Source organism: Meleagris gallopavo, chromosome Z (genome assembly GCF_905368555.1).
Source record: "Meleagris gallopavo chromosome Z, MGAL_WU_HG_1.1, whole genome shotgun sequence".
NCBI classification, from domain to species: Eukaryota; Metazoa; Chordata; class Aves; order Galliformes; family Phasianidae; genus Meleagris; species Meleagris gallopavo.
The window spans coordinates 76,064,680-76,077,877 of NC_139435.1; the positions used below are offsets into that span (position 1 = coordinate 76,064,680).

At 51.8% G+C, this 13,198-nt stretch overlaps 1 protein-coding gene and 1 long non-coding RNA gene across 3 annotated transcripts; both read left to right on the forward strand.

Annotated features, from left to right (window-relative positions):
- The first annotated feature begins 319 nt into the window (after positions 1-319).
- On the forward strand, positions 320-8,397 carry LOC146542407 (rho GTPase-activating protein 32-like). The gene is made up of 14 exons (XM_085213704.1): positions 320-391; positions 1,001-1,078; positions 2,059-2,181; positions 2,723-2,800; positions 3,596-3,677; positions 3,997-4,140; positions 4,399-4,501; positions 4,763-4,895; positions 5,418-5,500; positions 5,862-5,969; positions 6,336-6,481; positions 6,969-7,170; positions 7,602-7,747; positions 7,937-8,397. The coding sequence occupies exons 2-14, from the start codon at positions 1,025-1,027 to the stop codon at positions 8,362-8,364; spliced, it is 1,830 nt and encodes a 609-aa protein (XP_085069830.1). The 5' UTR covers positions 320-391; positions 1,001-1,024; the 3' UTR covers positions 8,365-8,397.
- Positions 8,398-8,889: 492 nt separating this feature from the next.
- Positions 8,890-11,330, forward strand: LOC104911336 (uncharacterized). 2 transcript variants are annotated; one of them, XR_014880390.1, is made up of 4 exons: positions 8,890-9,966; positions 10,045-10,174; positions 10,480-10,625; positions 10,814-11,330. It is a non-coding gene; the product is annotated as an uncharacterized LOC104911336 (long non-coding RNA). The 2 variants fall into 2 exon arrangements; XR_014880391.1 differs by having other exon boundaries at positions 8,890-9,765.
- Positions 11,331-13,198: the final 1,868 nt, after the last annotated feature.

Below are 13,198 nucleotides of genomic sequence, written 5' to 3' on the forward strand. Positions count from 1 at the left end.
TGCACTTGTGCATCGTCTGAGTACCTTTGTTTTCACATCCTCTTGCGCAGCATCTTGTAGGTAAGCTTGAGACAGCGTGGGAGAGACGGGTGGGCAGTGAGGTGTTGAGAACTGCTGGCTGGCGGAGCTGATTCTGTGATACTGATTACTCTTGACCATCACACGTAATTTTTACCCAGTCCATGCATTCTAAAACAATCCATAAAGGTGGCATTTGTCCCATGGCTTTTCCCTCGTCTTTGCTAAATTGTGCAAACTCACTGACCGGCTCTTTCTCTCTCCTCTGCCTGCTGGCCTGGTGCAGCTTTTGCTTGTGGAAGATCAGAGCAAAGTGACAAGGAACGGCTGCGGGTTCAAGGAACTTGTCTACCTCGTTCTGATCTCTTGCCAGGTACGTGCCACGCTTTGTCCCCCACATGCTTTAGCAGCCATTGTCGCACCGTGTTTAGTAACACAGCCTCATCCAGCTTTGATGGGACACCGGTCCCGAGTGGGTTTTTTGCACTTGTCCTCCAGCTCAGCCCTCAGAAGGATGCTGTCTGTGGTGCTGTGACCAGCCAGCCTTAGGGAAACCAATCCCTTAGGCAAAGAGTCCTAGCCCCAGCTTGTGCAGAGCTGCACAACGTGATCCAGGGCCACAAGCAAGCGTGCTTCGGCTGTGAGTGTGCCCGACAGCAGTAGGGAGCACAGCAGAGACGCAAGCAGAGGAAATCCACGTGCAGGGCTGCAGTGGGTGCTGGTGGTGAGGCTGCTGGCAGCCGGGGCTGGGGAGCAGATCCACCTCCAGCAATGCTGCTTTGTGCCAGAGTCCCCATCTGCTAGCAGAGGGACAGCACTTGGTAAAATGCTGCCTAATAGGCTGTCACATTTGAACTGACTGAACAAACTGGTTGCTTCTAGAACACCTGCCTATGCCAGAGGGTAGCCAAGGGTAGTTCTGAAGAAGTCCCTCAGTGCTGTGGTGTGTGAACAGAGAAAATATAAGTGTGTTTCTTTTCAGTTCCAGCTGGTTGTGCCTGCTGTGATGGGCATCGCGTGCAGTGAGATCAGCCGTGGGCCTGACCCGGCACGGATGGAGGTAGAGTATGAAGCTCTGATTGGTCTTTGTTCCCTGACTTGAGCCAGCAGAGTGAGCTGCAGATGAGCTCTCCTGCTTTTCAAGAGAGAGAGAATCCTTGCGACTCTATTGGTGTCACTGAAAAGCTGCCCTAAAAGCTTTCTTTTCTTGGTACGGGCATCGAGGTGGCCGTGAAAGTCATAGTAGCGACAGAATCCGATCTGGCGTCACAAACATGCAGGAGCATTGTTTCCCCATCTGCCTGGATTTTGTCACCCAAAGACAAAGTGGTGTTCTCGTCTTCACCAAGTTAAAGGAAGGTGGCACTGCTAGTGAGCCAAGGATTGGGTCAGTGGACCAGCTCCTGTGTCCAGTCCACGGCTGAGGTCTCCAGGCAATAGGTTACAGGAAGTGAGCAGATTATTTTGTTCCTCTTTGGCAAGACAATAGTGCAAGTGTGGCAAGTTTATAAAACTGCCGGAGCCGTCTCGGTTGTGGTGTTTGTCCTCTGCTGATTTTTCCCTTGAAATAGCTGCAGAAACAACAAACGTTGTCTGTTCCCCAGTGTTTGGCCTCACTGTTGGTTGAACTGCTCAAGAGAGCTTGCTTTGTGCTTGCAGTGGCACTGTTTGCACCTTGTGAACAGCAGCCGTAGCTTTGGTTTCCCTCTGAACGGTCTCTTGGCATCTTAAACAATCGACCTTCCTGGACAAAGAGCGCAGGAAAGGATGGGGCAAAATGGGCAAGGCCACCTGTCTGCCAAGTCAGTGCCATTGCTGATTAGTCTGGGTAGAGAGAGATGCGTCTTGGCATTGCCTGGCGAGCGCCTGCTGCACCCCAGGCAGAGAAACAGCTGTTCTTAGACTTGCCGCTCCTTTTTATGTGCCCATGATCAGGACCGAGTGCATTTCCTGCAGCTTTCTCTGCTGATGTGCTCCTCAGCCTGACATCCTCCTCGTTTGTCCTCAGCTCCTCACCGTGGCCTGTGCTCTCTGTTTCAGACTGAGACCAAGGGGAAGCCTCTGCTGGTCCATAAGGAGACATCTCTTAATACTCCAGCTATTGCTGCTGCTCACGTTATTAAGAGATACGTTGCCCAGGCACCGGATGAACTCTCCTTTGAGGTAAGCAGTTCAAGGCGTTCCTTGTTGTCATGTGAGAAGAGCATCAGGTGTGAACACATCAGGGATATTCTCAGACACCTTCAGAATGTTTGGTGAGGTGAAGCCCAGAAGATTCAGTTCCAGATCAGACTTGCACTGGGTTGGATGCAGGGAGGAGTTCAGCCAGCTCTAAAATATGGCTTTATTTGGCATTTGAATCTTCTGATCAAACAGATACTGCCCAGTGTGGTAGCCTGGTCTTTGCGCTACAGCAGACCAGTGTATGGAGTGTGTAGATCTGTTCAGGATCTGTTCTGCTGACTTATGTCTGTAGATAATTGGAGCTCTTCCATCCCCTTTGGCAGAGAGCCTGCTGCTGTGTAACACAGTGACTCTTCTACCTCCAAATTCAGTTGTACAACGGCAAATGCCTTAAGAGCTGCACTGGTGCAATTGCTCTCCAGCTCGACAGTATTTGGCAATGCAGAAGAATGCAGTCATTTGAGCTGTGCTTTCCTCCCAGCCATGCTGAAGCTGGGATTGACGTTGCAATCTCTTGCAGGTGGGAGACATCGTGTGCGTTATTGCTATGCCAGCAAAGGAGCTGAGCCCCTGGTGGAGAGGCAAGCATGGCTTTCAGGTAGGCACAAGCTTCAGACTTGAGAGCGCAACTTCAGTAAAGGCAGGAATCTCAGCTTAGAGCTGCTCTGCCTGCGCAGGACGGCTTCTGCACGGGAACCGTTTCCCTGTGTCGGTGTCAGAGGACTTTCCCTTTTGCTGTGGGCTTGGGCCAGCGCTGAAAGTTGGTCTTTGTAGGGAACTGCCTCCTCCATTAACTTAGAAGCAAGAGCCTTCACAACATGCATCAGGTTGCGGCCACTGAACCGCACCTTTGGAAATACAGCTGCTAAGACACGTGTTCCAGTGTCTCAGAGAATCGTGTTTGCATGCATGCGGAACACGAAGCTAGTGTCTTTTAGGAAGTCACTGCCTGTCAGCCGAGGTAGGGTAACAGACCCTCCGCGTGCTTGTTGCTGCTGCTGGCTGCAGAACGCTGGGTAGCTTAGAGCCGGGGATCACAGCTGCATCTCAGTCAGCAAGCAGAAATTTCATAGGCTGTGCTAACTCAGAGATAGCTGCATCAATCTATCATCATATATAACTTCTAGATGAAGTCTTTCTGTCCAGGTACGCTTGGGATTTAGGGGTACGTAGCATACTTGTCCTCTCCCTGCTCCGTACACAGTTTTCTGGATCTTTAGGCTGCAAATGTTGAATAATGATTACTTTTAAGCAGGCCATTTTGTGCTGGATAGCCTTACGGAGCGTCCGGCAAGAACGTTCCGAGGAAAACGTTACGTGGTTTTGGTTTCCCTGTTCAGGCCTGAGAAATGCTGCATTCAGTATTGCACCTCTCTTTTTGTTCTTGTTACAGGTTGGATTTTTCCCTGGGGAGTGTGTGGAGCTGATTAATGAAAAACTGCCGGAGTCTCTCATTAACTCAGTGCCAAAGCCAGGTACGGATGTTACATTTGATGGTGCAGGGAAGCAGAGTGGAGTCTTTTTTGGGGTGTGTTCCGTGTTTAATAGCTCCCTTATCCATCCCATGTTATCCTCTGTGCTGATGATCCTTCATGCATACCACGGGGACCAGGGCCCTATCCAACCTGGCCTTGGACTCCTCCAGGGAGGGGGAAAATCCATTTCTGTAGGTACTTGTTGGTAATGTTCTTCCCGTTTTGATGTGCTCTGTAGAATGTGTTGTGCTCAGCCTTGTCCAACTGAGCCAAACCTGGAATGACTGGAATGACCTGGTTTCTTCTTTTTGTTGCGCAGTGCCAAAGAAACGCGGCAAGCTCGTCACCTTCCTTCGTTCCTTGGTGAAGGCCCGCCCAAAGAAACCAAAGGAGCGGGAGACGGAGAAGGAAAGGGTGTTTGGCTGTGACCTGGGAGAGCATCTTCTCCACTCTGGTCGCGATGGTAAGGGAGATCTTCCTCTGCTGGGAGTCTAAAGATGAAAGGGAGATCATATGTAGCAAGGGGCAGGTTGATACCAGTGGAGAAACGAGTAATGCGAGGCTGAAGGATAAAGTGAGGCTAATGCTCCTAAGGGACAAGCACATTTGTATTTGCTTCAACCAAGGCTGGCTGGGCTTAGTGGATGGGAGGTGACGGGAGCACAGCCTGAACCAGGACTTGACTCAGGAGCTCAACTAAGCGCTGGCATGTGTTCTTTAGTCCCCCAGGTCCTCCAGAGCTGCGCTGAGTTCGTTGAGCAGCACGGCATGGTGCAGGGGATATACCGCCTGTCCGGTGTCGCATCCAACGTCCAGAGACTCCGGTAAGAGCGCTGCGACTGACGCAGCTGTCAGCAGGGGCACGTGCCCTGTTGCGGGCGTTCAGAGGCCTGCAGGAAATGCCTTAGCAAAAAGAAAAGGTCTTCTTTTGGAAACATCCCATCCAGCATGGCTCACGTGCTGCTGCTGACCGAGTGTTTGTTTTCTCCTGTAAATCAGGAAGCCCTTCTAATTCTTGATTGCATGTGGTGTGGCTTTTTACTTGCTTTCCTCTTCCTCAACCATTTTGGTGTCCTTCTCTCCAGCCATGAATTTGAGTCTGAGCGGGTTCCTGAGCTGACTGTCCGCGACACTCACAGCGTGAGCTCCCTCTGCAAAATGTACTTCAGGGAGCTCCCGAACCCTCTGCTCACCCACCAGCTCTACGACAAGTTCTCGGTAAGCACAAGGCAACGTCTTTCCTTTACCTCTTCCCTGGGCCTCTTGGGACATGGCTGCAGCAGTGCCCAGCTCTGAGGCCCTTTTTCTGTTCGCCCCATCAGGTTTACTCGCATGTCTTTGCCACATCCTGCATCGTACTGATGCCATTTCTGGTGGCCCCAGGAGGTGGTTATTTCCACATTCACTATGCTTGTGAGAATTCCTGCTGTTTTTTTTGTTTTTTTTTTTTGCTATTCCCCAACTGTTTATAGAACGGGAATGGGATCAATAGCAAAGTGTACTCGGAGATGAATGCCCACTGCGAGGAGCTGAGCTGCCCAACCAGGCTGTAAACCAGCCCGGTGCTTTTACTCCTTGGCCTTGGTGGCACCAGCTGCGTGCCGCAATTCCCCAGAGGCCTCTTGGAAGGCATCAAATGTGCCTCGGTGCTGCCCAACAGTACACTGTCCCCATGGTTCCCGACCCTGAGGCGGGTTTCTAGCCTGATTTGTGTCTCACTCCCTTTCTGCACTATTCCAGGGTGCTGTTTGTGCCACTACAGATGAGGAGCGGCTGGTCAGAATGCAGGACGTCATCCAGCAGCTGCCCGCTCCTCACTACAGGTCAGTGCTGCCCTCAGCCTGCTGAGCTCAGCCCTGCTGCACTTCAGAGGGCAACGGTGCCATTCCAGGCTTTGTCTCCCGCTAGCAACACGATGCCTGTGTATGCTGAAGCGGTTGAAGGCTCCACGGGGTGAATTTATTGGGTCAGTTCCTGGGCACGGCGGCACGCTTGGTGCAGCTGATGGCTGCGGCTGTGCTGTGCTGGGGCTTGGTGCTGCAGCGTGGCACTGAGTCAAGTTGGATCTACTTCGTCTTCAGTGACAGTAGCAATAACAACAACCAGCATGAATTGAGGTTTGCTTTGTGAATTGCAGCACGGCATGCTGGTTGGTGCTGAACACTTGCCTCTCTTGTTTTCCAGAACACTGGAGTACTTGATGAGACACTTGGCTCGTCTAGCTGAGAGCTCCTCCGTCACAAACATGCACGCTAAGAACTTAGCGATTGTGTGGGCTCCAAACCTCTTAAGGTAAACTTCTTTTTCCGTTTCAACACAACGCTTAGATCTGTTCTCCAGTAAAATAAAGCAGTCCTCCCTTTTTCTCCATCAAATGTGCTCTTCTCCTGTAAAACCTGTAGTAAGTGGCTGACAGCAGAGCAGGAGCCTGGACTGTTCTCCAACCCCACGGGCACAATTTCTAGATGACCATTCCTGCTCTCTTGTTTAGATGGGACTGGTGTGTCCTTGATCAGCCAGGAGAACTTCTTCAGTGGCATCACCGATTGCCCACTGCGCAAGTCTCCAGAGCCCAATTTGACAGCTTTGGGCTGCAACAATGCAGACTTGGGGAAACGATCTTGGAGAAATGACTTCTAAAACCTGCCTTTTCTACAGATCACAGCAGAACGAGTCTGCCTGCGCCAGCGGAAGAGCTGCCTGCATGGAACTGCAGACGCAGTCGGCTGTGGTGGAGTTCATCATCAACCACACGGACGTCCTCTTCCTCTCCAAATCCGGATCCGCCATCGCAGATGGAGCAGGTGAGTGTCTTCCTGCATGAGCTTGATCTTGATCAGACACCTTGATCAAATGCAGGCCTTCTGCAACACCTTTGAGCTACGCTTCTACTATCGAGGGGACAGCAGACTTCTGGGCTTAGGTTAGAATATGGCATCCAGTTGCTGACAATGCGCAAACCCAAACTTGACAAGAAGAAAACCGTCACTGTCGTTCTGATGTTTTGCACACAGGTGAAGCTTGATGAAAGTGCGGCACTGAAGCTCTCTCAGTTCCCTGCCCCCATTTTCTAGGGATTTTGTTTGCCTGTTTCGATACAGTGAGCTGCTCTTCATTATGACTGCGTCCTTTGCCATAAACACACCTCTGACCACATGGTTATTTTGAGCTCTTCTTCTTCCAGTGGCTCGGATAAGCAAGTCTGGGAAAAATACAGCACCTGCCCCAGAACTGTGATGGCCGTGCTGCCGCTTTCTGATCCTCGCTCTTACCTGTGGTTTTATCTTACAGCGCGCAGTTCTCTATCAGCACCCAAGTCTGTGTGGGTGTCTTCTGCTGCCACAAAGCTGCTCAGCCTGGAGGAGGCACAGGCACAGAGGCGAGGCCACAGCAGCTCTGCCATCGTGACAGAGAGCAGGGACATAGAAGTGGAAGAAGGCCCCGCAGCTTTACTGGGGAAATTCCACACAGTCATCGGCTTTCCATCGGAAAGGTAAAGAGGACTTCCTTTTCCAGCACCTATCATCATGGCTTGGGTGGCTTTCAGTGGCTTTATTTCCATTATTTCTAGTGCCAAAACTTGCAGAAACTAAGTTACGCTAATGGTGGGGTTTTCCAGATTTCAGGGCCACGTGCCTGAAACCAATTTCGGTTCTCCTCAAAGCAGAGCTGTTGGTTGGACTTGCTGGCACTGGAAACTAAACATGGCAGGGAGATGGGCTGCTGAGGTGTCAATGTCAGAGTCAGAGATGCTTTTCAAGTTCTTTTATGGCTGCACGGTTCCTCAGCGAGCAGTTACGCCTGCCAGCTCAGTCAAAGCCATCCCTGAGATGCTGTCCTGTACAGCTGTGGAGCCGTTGCTCACATGCTCTGCACCTTGCTTGACGCGCACGACTCACACCATTCCGTGTTTTCTCTCTCCAGACAAAGCCCACGCAGCAAGATGAAGGAATCACCAGCTGGAAGTTGGTGTTCCTGCTTTGGGCTGGGAAAACCATCCTCTGGGGCCAAACGCCAACTGCAGCACAATGCCAGGGAGCCCTCAGAGACAGAAGTCGTAGTCCTGGCAGGTAAGGGTGCGAATCCAGCTTCCAAAACCCTGCTTTTCAGCAACACAGAATTCATGCTGACATTGGGCTTTTATCTGCTTCTAGCATTCCAGCCCATACCTAACAGCTTCAGTTCACCCCTGATCAAGAACCACTTTCATAATTCAGCTTGTGAAAGTTTGACACCAACCCTTGTTTATCCTTTTATAGGTGAATCGAGCCCTTGTCAACCCAGAAGAGTCAGAGCAAGTAGCGATGATGGGCGGTGTGCTTCCATCAATGCACAGCTCTTAGGAAGCACGAATCGCTGCGCTTCAGATGACAGCCTTCCGCATAACAACAGTGACGGACACAAGGCGCTCATCCAAGTTCAAGCCCTCATTTCCCCCAGCTCTGCTGAAGATGCTGACCTGAGCCTGCCAGCCACCGCAGTCACCAGCCTGGACTGTGAGCCAGCACCTCTGCAGTGCAGCCCAGCCCAAGCACAGTCCGAGTGCCCCGACAGCAGCACATCCATGCAGGAGCAGGTCAGCATCAGCGAGGAGAAGCCGAGCCTGTTGGAAGGGGACTTAGAATCAGGCCTCCAGCCCCAGGCACCGGGCAGCAGCACTGAGAGCTCTGACCTGCTCTCTCCGTGACCTTTCCATCCAGGGGAGGATGATTCCCATCTTTACCCGGACCTCTCACGCCCTCTTGTCTTTTACATAATAATAAAAGCACACTCGTGCTCACTCAACGCTTGACTGCCTGTGGAGTCTTCATTCACACAGATTGGGATGAATGCAACAAAGAGCAAGGCACCTCAGCTTGCAACGCTGAGGCTGTGGGGTGCATGAAGCAGAGCTCCGGGTTTGTTCCCATTTTCCCTGGCTTTGGGATGTCTGCAGCTACCGTTTGGTACGGTAGCAAATAATCTCTAGCATCCTGGATGCTGCTCAGGATAATCCCAAGTTTCCCGGCTGTGGCTTTGTGATGCCTTTCAGTGCTTCTTGCTGCATTTTGATGCCTTGGCTGCTCCCTAACACCTCTCTGCTCCTGGCGTGTCCATTCCTGGCTCCCAACCCACAAGCTGGCTGTGCAGAGCATCTGCAGACCTGTCATCATCACGCTGCAGCAGGAGGAGCTCACCCAGACCAGCATTTCTCCTGACGCGGCTTCTCGTTGGTCGCCGGCATCGCTGCCCCGCCCCCTGCCTCTCGTTGGTCGCCGGCATCGCTGCCCCGCCCCCTGCCTCTCGTTGGTCGCCGGCATCGCTGCCCCGCCCCCTGCCTCTCGTTGGTCAGCGGCAGCACCGCCCCCTGCTTCTCATTGGTCAGTGTCAGCACCTCCCCGCCCCGCCTCCGGGGTCTCGTTGGTCCGCGGCAGCTCCGCCGGCTGCGATTGGCTGAGCCGCCGCGCGTGGGAGCGGCCGTTGGGAGCCGGCTGTTGGAGGCGCGGGACACCTCGGCGGCAGCCGTTGCTGTCCGGGCAGCAGCGAGGCGGAAGCCGCGGCACAACGGGAGCGAGTGCTGAGGACAGCTCCGCCGCGCCGGAGGTGTGTGGGAGAGCGGTCCCAGAACAGGAGAGGAGCCCTGCGCGGCCGCAAGCAAGGGGAAATGGCCGTCAGCTGGAGCACGGGCAGTTCCGCACCTGCGTGAGAAGGAACTTCTTCACAGTGAGGATGACAGAGCTGTGGAACAGGCTGCCCAGGGAGGCTGTGGCTTCTCCTTGTCTGGAGATATTCCAGAGCCGCATGGACGCCCACCTGTGCAGCCTGCCGTAGGCAGCCCGTTCTGCAGGGAGGTTGGACTCAATGATCCCTGGGGGTCCCTTCCAAGCCCCGTCCTGTGATTATTTAGCAAGGAAAGGTTGGAGAGGCTGTTTGCTAATGGAAGATGGAGAGAGGAAAAGCAAGTCAGAGGCATGCTGTGCATAGCCAGCACAGAGCATCTGCACCATTTCGCCCTGCACAAAGGAGGAGCAGCTCAGCAAGCTCGGCCTGGGCCATGGAAGGGAGTGCCCAAATGTCTGGACCGACCCCAAACGAGCTGGTTCTGCAGGTTGGTTGTCTTCTGCTGTTTGTCTCACATCCTGTTGCTCGGGGCTACATTTGTTCATGTTCAGAGCTAAGGGGAAAGTCGCGCAGCACTTGGTTTCAGCTGTCCCGATGCTTTGATCCTTTGCTGCTGGGATGGGGCGTCTGAAGAGTGATGCGTGTGCCGTTGTCCTGCCAAGCTCTGGGGATGAGTCCACATACCAGGGTATGTCTGACAGGAGTGAGGGTGGGGGACCGGGCCAGGGGCACTTTGCTCTCGGTCTAAGTGCTTGTCTTTGCTCAGGAGGGCAGGTGGTGAACCTCATGAACCAATGCCTGCAGATGAGGCTTGCAGAGAAAGAGGTCCTGCAGGCCCTGTGTGGCAGCCACGGAGCTGTAGCGCAGCTGCATCAGTGTAAAACGGCGGTGTGAAGGTGAGCTGTGGCCTCCAGTACCACAGGAGGGGATGTGCATGCTCGGGGTTTGGATGCTTCTGTGTGTGTTAAGTGACTGTGATTGCTCACATGCTCTGCATCTTGCTTGACAGAGTTGAGGGGAATTTAGCCAGCAAGACTTCAGGGCTGAGCTATAGGAATAGCTCAGAGCGAGTTTCTAAGCTGTGTTTCTGCAGAAACCGGGCAGTGCTAGGAACAAACAACTGCTGCCAAGAGCTCAGTGCAGCTCTTCCCTCACCCTGTACCACGCACGACTCACACCATTCGCTCTTTTCTCTCTCCAGACAAAATCCAGCCAGCACGAGGAAGGAATCACCAGCTGGAAGTTGGTGTTGCTGCTTCAGCCGAAGAAAACCATCCTCTGGGGCCAAACGCCAACTGCAGCGCAATGCCAGGGAGCCCTCAGAAACAGAAGTCATAGTCCTGGCAGGTAAGGGTGCAAATCCAGCTTTGAAAACCCTGCTTTTCAGGAACACAGAATTCAAGCTTGTTGTGTGCTTGTATCTCCTTCTAGCGTTCAAGCCCCTGCCTAACAGCTTCAGTTCACCCCTGACCAAGAACCACTGTCATAATTCAGCTTGTGAAAGTTTGACACTAATCCTTGCGTATCCTTTCTAGGTGAATTGAGCCCTTGCCAACCCACAAGATCCAGGGCAAGTAGCAGTGATGCACTGTGTGCTTCCATCAGTGGAGAGCTCCTAGGAAGCACAAATCACTGCAGTTCAAACGGCAGCCTTCCATGTAACATCAGTGATGGACAGAAGGAGCTCATCCACGTTCGTGTTCTGATTTCTCCCAGCTCTGCTGAGGATGCTGACCTGAGTCTTCCAGCCACCGCAGTCACCAGCCTGGCTTGTAACCCAGTGCCTTCGCAATGCAGCCCATCCCAAACATGGGCTGAGTGCTCCAACAGCAGCACCTCCATGCAGGAGCAGGTCAGCATCAGTGAGGAGGAGCAGAGCCTCTTGGAGGGGGACTTACAATCAGGCCTCCAGTTCCCAGGCACCGGGCAGCAGCACTGAGAGCTCTGAGCCACTCTCTCCATGATAAGAGAAGATGATTCCTATCTTTACCTGGACCTCTCACACCCTCCTGTCTTTTACATAATAATAAAAGCACACTCGTGCTCACTCAACGCTTGACTGCTTGTGGTGTCTTCATTCACACAGATTGGGATGAATGCAACAAAGAGCAAGGCACCTCAGCTTGGAACACTGAGGCTGTGGGGTGCATGAAGCAGAGCTCCAGGTTTGTTCCTGTTTTCCCTGGCTTTGGGATGTCTGCAGCTACCATTTGGTCTGGGAGCAAATAATCTCTAGCATCCTGGATGCTGGTCAGGGTAATCCCAAGTTTCCTGGCTGTGGCTTTGTGATGCTTTTCAGGGCTTTTTGATGCATTTTGATGCCTTGGCTGCTCCCTAACACCTCTCTGCTCCTGCTGTGTCCATTCCTGGTTCCCAACCCACGAGCTGGCTGTGCAAATCATCTCCAGACCTGTCATCTTCAGAATGCAGCAGGAGGAGCTGAACCTGACCAGCATCTGCCCTATCCCTGCTTCTCATTTCTCAGTGGCTTGTATACGTATATATATTGGATATACATATATATGTGTATAGAGTGGTTTTCCAGGTCTCAGGATAGGAAAGGTGTCCAAAAGAACTCACCTGATACAGTTTCCTCTCCTCTAGTCTGAACAAACTCAGTGATCTTGCTCTCTATTCTCTTCATTATCTTTCACACACTGTTAACTCAGATTCAATTTGCCATTTTCCCAGATCCATTTCTGCAGGATTTCTCTCTTAAATTCACGGAATTTTAATGAAGCAATTTTTCAATTAAGAAACTAAGCATTCTTAAATGCAGAAGTGGTCCCAGCATTCACCCCCTGCACCTAGGTTTGGTTTGGATTGTCATGTGCATATGTGCATCCTGGGCAGCAGGGGAAAGAGTGAGTGGTAGGAGCGACGGAGAAGTTTGAGGTTGCAGTAGGCACGAGAGAGTACTAAGGAGAGGGGAGCTCTGCTTGTGCACAAGCTCTGGGGCTGGCAAAGAGAGCTATCCTCTGTTGTGTGGGAGCCACCGATGTGCCAGGGCAGAAGCGTGCCTGTTTCTAGGGCGAGAAGGCAAGATCACCTCTTAGGCTGCAGCAGGACAGGAGAGCTAGGTCTGGCTCTGTGCTCTGAAGGAGGAGAGAAGACCTGCCATGCTCCTTCCTCCCAAGGTGAGGAGGGCGGCCAAAGAGGTGCACTGCCTCACCTAGGCCTTACTGTGTGGAACAGCTCAGCCCATCCCAGCCTCTCCTACTCCATCGCTCTGCCAGGATGCTGTGGACGGTGTGCAGAGCTGCTGTAGACTCAAATCTGATGTCCTGGTCCTCCTCGGCACAGCACAGGGTGAGAGCCCCCAACAGCTGCCCCATGAGCATCTCATACTTGTTTTCGGAGAAGCAAATGCCACCCATGCTTTCATCGCATTGATACTAGCTCTGAGGAATGAGGGAAAGACAGAGTCAGCTGGGCTGAACTGGTGCGTTACTAAACTTATCAGTATCAGCTAAGTCAGAGAAATAAAATATCAACATTTAATGAACCGAAACAGGAATAAATAAACATTTGAGACATACAAAGTTTGTGTTATCACTGTATCTTTCAATGTATACACAGTATACTGAATCAGAAGATGAAAAAGAATAATAAATAAACAGGTTGAAATCAGAAAATTAAAAAAGCTCTAAAGCCTATTAAGCACCTCATCACCTTCAAATGCATGCCTTCAAGTCCAATATCATTGACAAAAAAATACAGAAAAAAAAAAAAAACCAACACAATTTTCAATTTCTGGAGTTCAATAGAAAAAGACACGTCTGAAAAACACATAACACTTCTGCAGTTTTACATATATGTTATGCCACTTTCTCCACTCTAAAATATGTTATTATATCTCATTGCAGAAATATCAAACTGTTTTTTTAAATGTTCTCTGAAGCTGGTTTCTAAGTTCAGCA

Excerpts from the sequence above, each read along its gene's own strand:
- LOC146542407 (XM_085213704.1), top strand. The coding sequence starts at position 1,025 with ATGGGCATCGCGTGCAGTGAGATCAGCCGTGGGCCTGACCCGGCACGG. Across the intron at positions 1,079-2,058 it reads CTGACCCGGCACGGATGGAG|ACTGAGACCAAGGGGAAGCC; the intron begins GTAGAGTATGAA and ends TCTCTGTTTCAG. Across the intron at positions 7,171-7,601 it reads ATCGGCTTTCCATCGGAAAG|ACAAAGCCCACGCAGCAAGA; the intron begins GTAAAGAGGACT and ends TTCTCTCTCCAG.